This window comes from Silurus meridionalis, chromosome 24, assembly GCF_014805685.1.
Source record: "Silurus meridionalis isolate SWU-2019-XX chromosome 24, ASM1480568v1, whole genome shotgun sequence".
Classification (NCBI taxonomy): domain Eukaryota; kingdom Metazoa; phylum Chordata; class Actinopteri; order Siluriformes; family Siluridae; genus Silurus; species Silurus meridionalis.
Window position 1 is genome coordinate 11375453 of NC_060907.1, and position 12969 is coordinate 11388421.

The 12969-nt window shown below is 36.7% G+C and overlaps 1 protein-coding gene across 1 annotated transcript in view; it reads left to right on the forward strand.

The window, feature by feature from the left end:
- The first annotated feature begins 389 nt into the window (after window positions 1–389).
- sorcs3 (sortilin related VPS10 domain containing receptor 3) overlaps window positions 390–12969 on the forward strand; it is a 235965-nt gene continuing 223385 nt past the window's right edge. Inside the window, exon 1 of the mRNA XM_046837847.1 lies at window positions 390–1201. Within this exon, the coding sequence (XP_046693803.1) occupies window positions 584–1201 (618 nt within the window). The 5' untranslated portion in view covers window positions 390–583. The remainder of the gene's footprint in view (window positions 1202–12969) is intronic.

Below are 12969 nucleotides of genomic sequence, written 5' to 3' on the forward strand. Positions count from 1 at the left end.
GACTGCGCGTGCACGTGCGCAAACTACGCATTCTTTTCTCTCCATCCTTCTCTCTTTTTTCTCTCTCCTCTCTCCTTTCCAGCCGATTCCACCACTGTTTTGCTATTGAATTGACTTTTTTTTTTAAATGCCAAACAACAGATGGTTTATCGTGGCGAGTTTAGGATGCATGACGACATGCACTGAACAAACACATTAATGTCGGAATATGCTAATTTATGTTAATGCACGTGACAAACACCTCACTACTGGCTGCCATCGTGCTCCTGAACTTAACCTTTTTTGTTATAAAAAAGGAAGACAACTTGATCCTTGGGAGGAAAAAATGATAAAAAGGTAGCAGAAGAAGTATCACGCGCGCATCTCTCTCTCTCTCTCTCTCTCTCTCTCTCTTTCTCTCTCTCCTGGCCAGTGTACAGCTCCTCCCCTCTATGCTGCCTTTTACTTCATCAGATAGCTGAACGTGAACAGTTTAGCTGAAGAGCACTTGCTTAAAAAACCAGGAGGGAGCGCGCGCTCAGCATCCACCCTATAAACGGACCCCAAGCGAGGACAATTCGGTGTCCCCAGCTCTGGTTTGACCATGGACCCGTTATCTGGCATGCACTTGACTCTGTGCACTTGGCTTGTTTGTTCGTTGTATTTCGGTGCCATCGCCAGAGCGGAGGTCACTTGCGCCTCATGCCCGTTACCGGCGCTCGTAAAAACCGGGGACATCCAGAACAACGCACGCGCTCCAGCCATCGCTCTGAGCCGGGCCGGGGAATCGCTGGTCAGTTTCTTCTCGCGCGTAAGTCTTCAACCAGTGCGGGATGGAGTTCACGAGTTGGGGAAAGAGGCGAGCGCGCAAAAAGTGGAAGCGGAGTGGAGCGCACTGGGAACCGAGCGAAGCGCACTGGGACACCGGGAACCCGAGGAAGTGTTTGGCGCAGCGGGCGCAGGAGGCGCGTTGCCGAGGGGCAAGAGGAACGTGGAGGCGCGACCGGAGGAATTCGGCGCGAGCGCGCGCACCGGAGACTCCGCCGAGTCTTTGGACGCGCTGATGTTCGTGGATGGACAGAAGCTGCGACGCAACCGCGACGACGCGAAAGTCGCCACTTCCAGAGCGGAGGAGCCCAAAGTAATCAGCAGCACCTTTGCCCTGGCTGGAGACTCCGCTCACAACCACGCTGTCGTCTACTGGACCGGACAAAACAGCAGCGTGAGTCTGATGCATCCGTTTATTTAGTACACACTTGAGTTTGGAAATATTTAGGCTGTCAGAAACTGTAAAAACCCTTCATGAGGTTTAGGAACCCTCTATTTGGTTTCCCCTCTAAAACTGTACCTTCATACTCTGAGTTCTTCAGACTTCTGCAGCAGGTGCATGGTGTTGCTTCTGCTCTCACTTGTGTGAGCTTGTGAACTAACAGGAAGTGGAAATACTTTTAAGAATCATACAATTCCAGCTGAGATGCTTGTCATAAGATCATTGATTAGTTTACATGCAATGGAGACCTCTGACATCATGCTGAAGTGACTGGATATAAATCATGAGACATATAAATCTCCTAATGCATGCAAGTGATGAAATGCCTAATATGTATTGGGAATGGTGTGTGTGTGTGGTGAGAAGGGGGTGTGATGTTGGCATAATGGAGCAGACCTACTGACTCCAGGTTTTGCTTTTTTTTTTTTTTTTTTAATATCTATGATGCATGAGATGGTGGCTGGCACTTCATGGTATGAGCATTTCTAATTTCCTAGTGTGAGCCCTGAATAATTCAGCAATCCTTCAGCTTGATTGTTTCGAACCTGGATAGTCAGGGTGGAGAAAAGTCAAAACTAAACGTGTGAGGAGAATTGTACTTGCTATTGAGCTCCGAAAAGGTGGTATAGAGAGCCACACACACACACACACACACACACACACACACACACACACACACACACACACACCCACACACACAGACCTTGCGTTTTTCCCCCAGAAGATACACACAGACAAATCACAAGATGTGCATAGTCTGGACTAGTCTGGATGAATAGTTTCATAATATCATATCATTTAATATTCCTTAAAAAAAAAAAAAAAAAACAACAACAACAACAAACAGTAGTGTTAAACCTGAGTCTGCCTATCTAAAATCAGCATTCTTCCTTGTCTGATAGATTTTGTGCAAAATTGTACAAAATGTGCACACAGATGTTTCCAGTTGTGGAACATCTGCGTCATCACACCAATAAGCTCTGGAATTAAATTAACTCTTCAATCAAGCTTATTTTGAATAAGTTTGTGGTAATTTTGAAATGTTATTTCTAGCCCAGTGCATGTGTGTTTTTCGGGGCATGGCATTTAAAATAAACACTAATCAAAAGGACCATTCTATTTATTTATTTATTTATTTTTGGCCAAAGAATATTCTTTAAAAACATTGGAAAAAACCTATTTATTCAGAAGGTGTGAGGTGGCCACCTAAACTGATCTGTTGTATGCATTTATTTATTTTACATTTTTGGAAGGAGTCCCAATTTTCAAGTAAAGGTAAAGCTGTGATTTTAATTTCTCTGTAACATGACCAGCTGAATATTTCAGTCATATAGTAGTACAATAGAGAGACAGAATTACAGATTACAGGTGCTTGTTAGGGAACAATAATTTGCAGCTGCTATAATGTTAGCGATACTATAAATACTACATAAGGAAAGGAAATACGTACACTCAACAAAAAGGTAACTATGAGGAAATCAAAAGTTCAGGGTTCATATTTCTTTAAATAATAATAAAAAATCACATACAATTTCGAACGTATACATATATGTGTTATTTAAGAAGATTAAAACACTCACGGACATGCTGTTTTTGGAAAATGATTAACTTAACATGGTAACAGTGGCTTGGATTGACTGCATCACATGCAACTAAAACAACCCTTTGGCTTTTAGAGCACGGTAAAGTTAATGATAAAGGCTACACATTTTTCAGTGTTTTAGCGAAATAATCCTGACTCATCGCCAGATTATTAATTCATGGCGCACTGGAGAATAATGAGTTGCGTCAAAAAAGTGATTACATTAACCCAGTGCTATACCCCTACTCCTTTGCCTCTATCCTTATCCTATCGTGACACAGAAAAATGCACCGAGGCAAGATGACAGCCAGTGTAATAAATACTATGTGAACTCTGCAATATGTCATTTAGTTACTAGCAGTCTGTAGCTGTGAGGGAAAAGAAAAGCATGTTTCTTGGGGCTGACTTTTTATTTTTTTTGACCTGGCACTGGCTGCCACCTTCAACAACATGAAGTCTTGCCAACTATTCAATAGTGACTGTAATTTGATACGTATGTTAAGTGCATTGGTTTGTCTTGTGGCTTTACTATTAAAGTTTTTTTGCTGCTATTGCTGTTTCTTTATAGTGTTGCATACTGTTTTTATGTCAAGATTTTTGCCTTTAAAGGCTTGTGTTTTCAAATAGCTTTGACATAGTCCGGAATTATACAGTCATGATCTTGAGCTTTGTCGAATATAAACAGTTTTCATGCGTTTCAGTTTTTTTTTTTTTTTCCCCACTGGTGTTATCTCTGTTATTTGCAGCTTGGTTAAAATGGCAGAGCTATTTCTGGAATCTGCCTGAGATAATTTTACAAATTCACAGTTGTAGCAGATCTAGACACCTTTGTGAAACTCACAACCCAAATGAAAAGCTAAATCTGTGTCGGTTCTTTCATTTTGCAGTGACATATTTTCTTGATAATATATGAGAAGGTAAAATCTAACATCTATCAATAGCTCAACAGCGAACCTATTAGCTTTGAGTAATTCATTATATTCCAAGGTCTTATTGATGGAGCAATAGGAATGACGTGGCTCGGACTATTATACACATTTATAGAAAGATAGAGAGTCGTAATTATCATTTATTTCTGAAGGGTTCCAATTCAATGCTATGCCAGGTTCATGCCATGCTCTGACTATGAAACATAGTAAACATGAATTTAATATATAATTACTTAATGTAGCTGTCTACCATGGGAGCTAGAAAGAAATCAGCCCCAGACACCACTATTTTTGCAAGTTTTTCTATATAAACAGTGGTGGTTCAAACATTACGACAAAAAATCATTTGTTATCAGCAAATAAAGGAAAGCCTTAAATTGTTGCATGTTTTTTTTTTGTATTGTTATTCCATTTTATTTTCTTCTAAACTTTCGTAATTTTCCTTATAATTATGACAGCTACCAAACAGGGAGGGTGACAACTATGCTTACTTGTATATTTATACCTTCACATGCTGTTTCAGAGGAAAGCAATATCCTCCAACTCATCCTTTCCCAGCTCACAGACGTTAATGATTGGCTTGTGTCAATGTGATTGTTAGGTATAGTGAGAGTATCATGTTTCTCTTTTGCCTCCTGGGTGTGTCGATAGCTGTAGCAGCTTCAGGATATGACCTCCTGATCTCCAGACAATCAAGCAAGCGCTTTTCTGTTGTACTACTTGCTGTCTTTTTATGTTTGAAAGATGAGAGGGCTTATCCCTTCTAGCCCATTAATATCCACCACTGTTGATTCTTGCCTACTTAAAAATAGTTGTTCATTGATGTAAAAAGAATTAAACTGAGTTAAGTTAGTTTTTACCACTGTAAATGTCCAAAGTCTTTCCAATGGCTTAGCCTTATCAGCCACACTCTGCAATTTGTTATTATCCTCTTATCCAACCTTGAGCCCTCAGAGTCAGGGATCTACCGTAAATCACCACTGCATCCTGGCCCTGTCAAGATTAAGCTCTTCTTAAGGACTTCATTTTGCAGCCAAAATGGCACTTTGGGGATGCTTAAATTCTGATTGTGTCTTTCTTTCTTTCTTTCTTTCTTTTTTTCTGTCTGTACATTTTTAGTGCCATGAGCCATTGAGCATCACTTAAAGAAGAACATAGTCGGCCACATCCTTTGCAGGAGTACATAGCGATGCTTTGTATCCATTTGCCTCGTCGGAGATCCAGCTATATTCTTCTGCTGCCACTTTGCGCTCTTTCTTCTCTTATCCTTCACCACATTCAGTGTTCCTTGTGTGGACTACGACTTACTAAAGCCCTCTGGCATCCCGTGATCTTGACAGCTCATGAGCAATATTTCAGCCTCAGTCATTCTGACAGACGTGAAGTGACAGCCATTACCTTGCTCCTGTTCTGTGTCATTATCGCTGAGCGCCGGTCTTATGTACACTCTTTAGTTAGTTTGGAACTCACTGGAGGGCAACCCAAGAAAATGGAAAGAATGACGCAGACACAAAAGTTTATCAAACGTATTCGGACTATTCTCTCGTTTTTTACTGATCTGTCATATACTCTGTATCCCTATCTAAAACTAGTACTGTCTTTTTTTTCGCATGTCTGTTTTGTCTTGTTTATTCCAAGCTAAATGTATTGTGTTATTTATGTCTGTACTTTTGAGAATTACTAACAGCTGGAATCAAATTCCTAGTGTGTCAACACACTTGGACAAAAAACCTGATTCTGATGCTGCACAGATCTTGTTTTGTTTTAAAAGTCGTATGTTCATGCTGATTTGCAGACTAGGCAAAGGGGAACTTAATGCAGACACACTTCACAGGGACATTAGTCATTCTTGTACATTCAAAGGTCATGCACTTCAGGACTTCTTTTGATGCTCTTCAAGTTTGAAGATGAAGCGCCAATGCAGAATTTTTTTGTCACCTCATACTTATACTGATCTAATTAAATCTGAAATCTATAGCTAATAAGTGTTTAGCCTTAAAAGCAAATTAGCAGCATTAGGTTAATCTCAAAAAACGTCAGTTTTTTTCATGTACAATTCTTTGTACAGTCGTGAAAAGATAACAAATATTAACCCTTGTAAATAGTCTAATGCTCAAAAATGTCATATGTCTGGACAAGCAAACTACTTTTTGGCAATCTACTAAATAAAATCGATAAAAGCTTTCTTTAAAGAAAATGTCAGGTAGATTAAAAAATATTTCATAGAGAGGTCCTCTTAAATGTGTTCAAGAATCTGCGTTATTTAATACTAACAACAATTCCATCTGAAGTATTTGGTCCTTTAATTTGTGATTAATATTGGAATGTGGAAAAAATGCATGTTTGCAAAATGATTTAAAAAAAAATAAAAAATCTACATATGAATTCTCCAAATGAGCTCTTTTGGAAAGGGACGTAATTCAACTAAGGTCTGGTGCTACACTGAGTTTGGCAGTCTTACGTACCAGCAATGATTTGTTGGATTATATGAAACTGCATTTGTTAAACACAGAGTAAACACTGACTCACCAGAAAGGCAGAGGGATGTCATTAATTATTTACTCCCTCAAAAACATTGCTCTACCCCCTTCTTAGTAATTAGTGTTTACAAATTCACTTCCCAGCCCCCTTTTGCTTTCCACTGCATGGTAGTACTAGCGTGTGGCCCGATGCCACGCTCCAAGGATTTATCACTGAGTTGCCCTGGGACCCTGGTATCTTGGCTGAGGATGTTTCCTTGATGGTGCCAAGGAAATGTCTTCATGCAGAGATCACTTATATCCCACTGTGCTTCCGAGCTCCTCTTGAGGCTTTGCTTATTCTTTTGGGCAAAAGAAACTATGAGTATCATCGCAGCATTTGTGGGCTTCGGACCTTTATCGTGTGTGAAAATGACAGAGTGATGTGAAATGGGCACAGTTTCTCACTCACTCCCATTCAAAGCAAAACCACTTTCTTTTATTTTCTGTGACGCTCATGTATGTTTTTTTTTTCTCTCCAGCATTACTCTTTCCTGGCGGGCGACATCATGTATAACTCATGTTGAAAAAGGAAGAAAAGCCTCTACTGTGTGAGGGATTTGCAGAGGCAATATTCACAAAGCTAGGTGTCCTCATTAGTGTAAATGATACTACTGGAATCGTATTAGCAAAGAACATAGCTCACTGGTGTTAATGACATTGATATAACAGTGTCACCTTTGATCCTGATTCATTTCTTTTGACCTAAACTTGTTTCCACCATTGTGTTGTGTTTCTGTTCCCTCCATAAAGTACCATAAACCAGCAAATTGCAGGGGCGAGCAAATAATAAATTAATTAGCTTGTCCACTTAGCATGTAAGCTTCAGCCTGGTGCCCAACCACATGCTTACACAAAAACATAATTGGTTACAAATTAAAGCCACTGAATATTGCAAGCTATTTTGCCAATAAAGTGCATTAAAAGACAAACCAAAACAAAATAAATCAAAGCCTAACTTATCAAACAAATGTCCCCACTAAAGCAAAAAAAGGCCAAAGCTTCCAACCCAACCTTCTAACAAAACCAAGCAAAATCTAACCAATCTAACAAACAAGACAAAGGTTTTCATTAAAAAAAATTAAAATCCAGTTAACAATACAAATTTTCCACAAACACAACAAATCCAGCAAACAAACAAAAGGAATTTCTACCAAAACAAAAAAACTATTTATTAAAATCAGTTATCAGTAAAATAAACACAATGTCTACACTTTTTTCCTCATTTATTTGCTGGTTTTATTTACAGTATATAAGGACACATTGACTGTTTCTTCATTGGAGTTTTTGTATTTTAGGTTTATGATCCTGGTCGTGCTGTAAGTCTTCTTTCTAATACTCCCAGATAAATTGTGTTGTAGTTTGTTGTTAACTTTCTATTTATACCAAAACCCCTTGTGTATTTATTTTTTATTATTTTATCTTTTTGTATTAAATATAGCAAAGTTATATCTTTATACTTAAAAATTTAGAAATTTCTGTGAAACAGAACACAATTTATTGTTTGTAGCAAAATAAAAAAAAGTTTGCTAAGAAATTTCCAACAAAACAGTATAAACTGAGAAAGTATTTTTTAATTGTCTGTTTAATGTTTTGAAAACATGATTACATAAAATTTTTTTTTTAGTTATTTTAAATCTTAAAACCATTTAACAAGAAAGGAAATAAAAAATACTGTGCATTTTTTAAAACATTTGTCAATGATTCTGAAAATTCATTTTAGGCCAAAGACTGTAATAATTTTTTTGAATGTTTGTAATATTCGGGAGTTTTGTCTTGAAAAAAATAACAGAAAAGTGTATTTTGACATAATTGATCACAGAATTAATCCCAAGTCATCATACTGTTTATTGTAAATTGTCACCATTATGTTATTAAAAAAGAAATGTTGGATGCTAATTAAAAAGACCAAGTACAGACTATTCTAATGCCTGTATATTACTCCGCATCTGATGCACGTAGTGTAGCAGGTAGTGGAATTCGGAAACGCTCTTTAGTTACAACATTGTGATGCATCACAGCATTGTGAAGTACATTAATTTTAAACATAGCCTACCTACCAAATAAAACTTTTATTCTTTGAAAGTCAATAAGTAGGGTTTTTTATTTTTCTGTTTGAACACAAATGTCCACTGGGCAACTGTGAATAAAAAATTAATCGCCCAGACAGAGATTCTGTGTGTCCCTGGCTCAGGTTTGTGATTTTTCCACCCCTGCAGTCAGAATGAGCTTTATCACAATCAGAATAAGAAAGTTTACTGGAAAATTTTTTCCTTGGCCAAGAGCTGATATTGTTAAGTTTAGAATCGGGCACTGATCGGGCATAACTATGATCACCTGCCTAATATTGTGTTGGTCTGCCTTTTGCTTCCAAAACAGTCCTGAACCTTCGAGCATTAACAGCATGAACTTCTTCAGCAATTTGAGCTACTAGAGCTCGTCTTTTGGATCGGACCACATGGAGATGCTCTGACCCAGTCAACTAGTCATAACAATTTAGCCCTTGTCAAAATCAAATCCTTACGCTTGCATATTTTTCCTGCCTATTTTCACTTGCTGTCTAATCTATCCAACCACTAACAGGTGCCATGATGAAGATTATCAGTGTTATTCACTTCACTTGTCATAATGCTATAATGATATAATGTTATGCCAGATCAGTAAATTTATTGGAATCAGTATTATTAACTTATTTACCAACCCCATATTCCAATTACCTATTTACACAGTTAGAATTCAACTGTGATTGACATTATCATGCTTTTTTCCCCAATCCTTGACTATCAATCCTTGACTAGGATTTTTCCCAATTCTTTGTTTTATATATTATACAATTATACAGTTATGATACTGATATACCTATGTTTAAAGTAAAGCACACGATTTTGTGGTCAGACCAAAATATTTTCACATTTTGTTCCTATTTGATGTCCTCAGGTGTGTTTAAACATGTTCATCAGGGCTAAAAATCAAACTACCTATAGTAGAATAAAAATAAAATCCATTGTAATTAAAAAAAGAATAAAGCGAAAACTTTGTTAACCCCTGTTTTTGCTCTCACCAACATCCAAAATTCTGGATTTTTTTAAAAGTTAAGTATTACAGTAGTTTGTTTGAAGGTTCCTTCATAAACATTCTGTATGTTCATGGTCTGTTTAATAGTCTAGTGTAACTTGACATAAACTGGCAACTTGGGGTGCAATTTACAAACACAGTTTCAGATTGCTGGTTGTGGCTATATTTAATATTGATTTTGCACATTAAAGTAATTGAATATTTATTGAAAGTCCAAAATGGAAATGTGATTTTGTATTTTACATTCAAAGAGAAAACTTTGTTAATTAATTGGCAAGATTGTTGGATTAAAGCCACGGGTTGCTGTTGACAAACCCCTATTTTACGCCTAAAGAATCCTTTTGCTTGCAAAGCTAAAGACGTGTTTTCATTCGAGATGGTTAAAGCTTTTTTTCTTAAAATAACCGCCAAACAAGCAGGCGATTGATGTTAAATCCTGATACAAATCACTGCAATGAACCAGTTGAACTGTTAACATTTATGGCAACTGTTCTAAAAAACAACAGCGACAAATTCAAATGTCTCCTATTCACATATACTGCATATTGGTAAATATTTAGAATAAATTATCTATTCAGTTTGAATAATGTATTCATATCTGATTTACATTAGCATATTCTACTTTTCACATCCATTAACTGACACAAAAGAGGCTCAGCAGTTGTCCATTTTAAAGTGGGACAAAGTGTGAGTTGAGACCAAACTCCCATGATGTTCCTCGGTTATTAAAGTTTTTGGGGACAACTGAACTGGGGTTTAGCTTTTCAGCATCCTCACAGGAATGGTGTTCTTCAGACGCCATGGTAACAGTGATGAAAGGCTTTGCAATTTACAACTGCAAGCTCTGTGAATAGTAGCATAGGCTGTCACTATCTGTTAACCCAGTATCAAAGTGTGTGTGTGTATCAAAACGTACACACTTGTGAACTCGCAAACCTCGCAGTGTGAAAATTGTGCAGATGTTTATGACAGAGCGAGATTTTCACAGCCCGTGTTTTACTATGCTCTAACATCTTTTTTTTTAACCTCTCTAACTTTATTTGTGACTCTTCAAGGGAGACTTTATGTATGGGGGCATTAAATAAGTTATACACAAGCTGAGCAGCTTGTACACAGCCAATGCTTACCGCTGCTAAACGAAGGAAAAGAGAATAAAAGAGAAAGAGACGGAAAAGAGATAAAAAAGCATTTTTGATGTTTATTTCTTTATTGAACTATTGGGCTGCCTGTTAATATTTATTGCATTTATTATTGAACACAGTTTGGGGATATACTGTATTGTAGATTGCTATTGAGCAGAATGAATAATGTTGGATTTTTCTTTTGTCTTTTTAAGAACTACAGCTCTCTGAGAGAGTGAGAGCAAGAGAAAGAAACTGAGGTGTGACAGGATATGGGTGATAGAAAAAAGTGTTACTAAGATGTGTTCAGCCTGTTTTTCCACTGTTCTTTGTAGATTACATCATGTGTATATGTGCGAAACAAAGAAAGGGTAGATGATTTAAATGTGATTATAACAGATACATGTATATGTTCTCTCTGCTCCTATACATGTTCCCTGAATGAACTGTTATCTAACATATAGCCCTTAACTGTTTTTAGTAATTGCCAATTTTACAACACCTTTTAGCCTCATCAGTGAATTCGAATTCTAGATAAATACAATTCAGTACTGTACAATATTTATATTATTCATGTTACTCAAACATGCACAGATATAGAGATATAAGCAATTGCTTAAGATTTATCTTCATTACTTAAAGCAGTAACATATGCTAATGCTCAAGCTAATCTACACTATCAGTGTATTGACACACAGGACTACAATTAGGATACAATTTGATTTATTTAACCAAGCTAGCTAGTAGCATTTTATCCAACATTGTTAGCCAAGACTAATACTATCTGACTTGTTTGGATATTTATGACAATGTTATAAAGGGCAAATATAACTGAAACATTAGCTAGCATTAGCTTATGACCAGAAATGATTTAACCATATTAGTGTTCAAGGTGATCACTTAAAATATCATAAGTTGAAGATGGTACTATGACTGTGACAGTCTTTATTGCTTCATGCTGATTTTTATTTTTTTTTCCTGCTCTAAACCGATGGCTTTCCTCTTCTTTTTTTTACTACAAGCAGGAGACTTGGGCGCTTGGAAGAGATGCTTTTATCACTAAAACTGTTGTTTGCATCAGAAAAAAATACACACTGAGACAACTTTACTCTGTCGACCGCTAGCGAGAGCGGGGCATCTCACAGGGCGAGAAATACGCCCCTTTCCAGCTGCACGTCCGACGTACACTCGTACATCGTATGCTGCTGCCTGTTTCGCAAGTTTTTTTATATTTTTACAATTGTGTCGTATCGCTATCGTCATCGTACGATCGAAAAATCATAAGTCGAACCATCGTAACTCTGGGACTATCTGTAAATGCATAAATAAATATTATTTAAAATTAAACTCAAGTTTTTGGACACTGATGGCTGGCAACTAGTCACTCAGGACTGAATTACAGTTACCTAGTTAACTGCCTACTGAGAGATATTTCTGTAACTTTAATGTTAAAAACCAATGTAGATTTTATAGATTAATGATAAAATGAGCTGGATTTGTTAATAGCCTAACTATGTTTTCTAAAAGGTTAAATAATCATCTAGAGTGAAGAAATTTGCATGTAATTACCTTGTTTATTTGTCCACCAAACAATGTGTGTACTCTTATTTAAGACACTTCATTAATAATTGAAATATATTTATGTAATGCGTTACTGCAGTAGCAACACTGCATTTATGTGACTTTTAATTACATAAAAATTTGATGAAAATTTGGCTTTTTTTTTCAGAGAGGGCTGGTTTAGGTTCCCTTGTACTCTATTCACACAAATGTACATTAACAGTAGTCTAGATATTTATGACATAACAGTTATACCGTGTTATATGAGAAAAAATGTATCCATGTCCGAATTTTTAGCCTCTTATAGCCAATCCCTTTTTACCTCAACCGTGGTGTAAACAATTACTAATTTGTAATTAATCACACAAACGTATGTGAATGGAGTTAATGGGAAAGGGTAAAAAGGGCAATATCAGCGCATTCTCATGTTCAACTTAGTTTGAATTAAAAAAATGAAACACCCACTTGTTAGACCATCAGATTTTGTTTAACACAAGTGTTGTCTTCATTTTCTTCAAGTGTTTTCTTCATCACGCTGGATGTTCTGTTCAGGTCTGAATGACCCATTTGTTAAAGTGGAACAATATTAAAATGACCTTTCTGTCACTTCTGTGCACTTGCCTCAGCTTTTTCTTAATCAAACTCAATCGCTTAAAAATAATAATAAATACGGTGTATATTTTGATCACAGAGATCATGTTGATGGCATTTTAATTCGAATGTTTCATATATTTCTGCTTTAAAAAATCAAAATAGTGATTTTTGTTGCCAGCATGCATATTTCCAGACACTTTGTCTGTATTGTTAGTAACATAATTAATTACTCGGTTTCCTGACTGCTATAAACCTCCAGCATATAATTGCTATACGCCGTCTTTATTTACTCCTGTGTTTAAACTGAGACTCTAAATCCTTCGCCTGGAGTTTTCTTTTT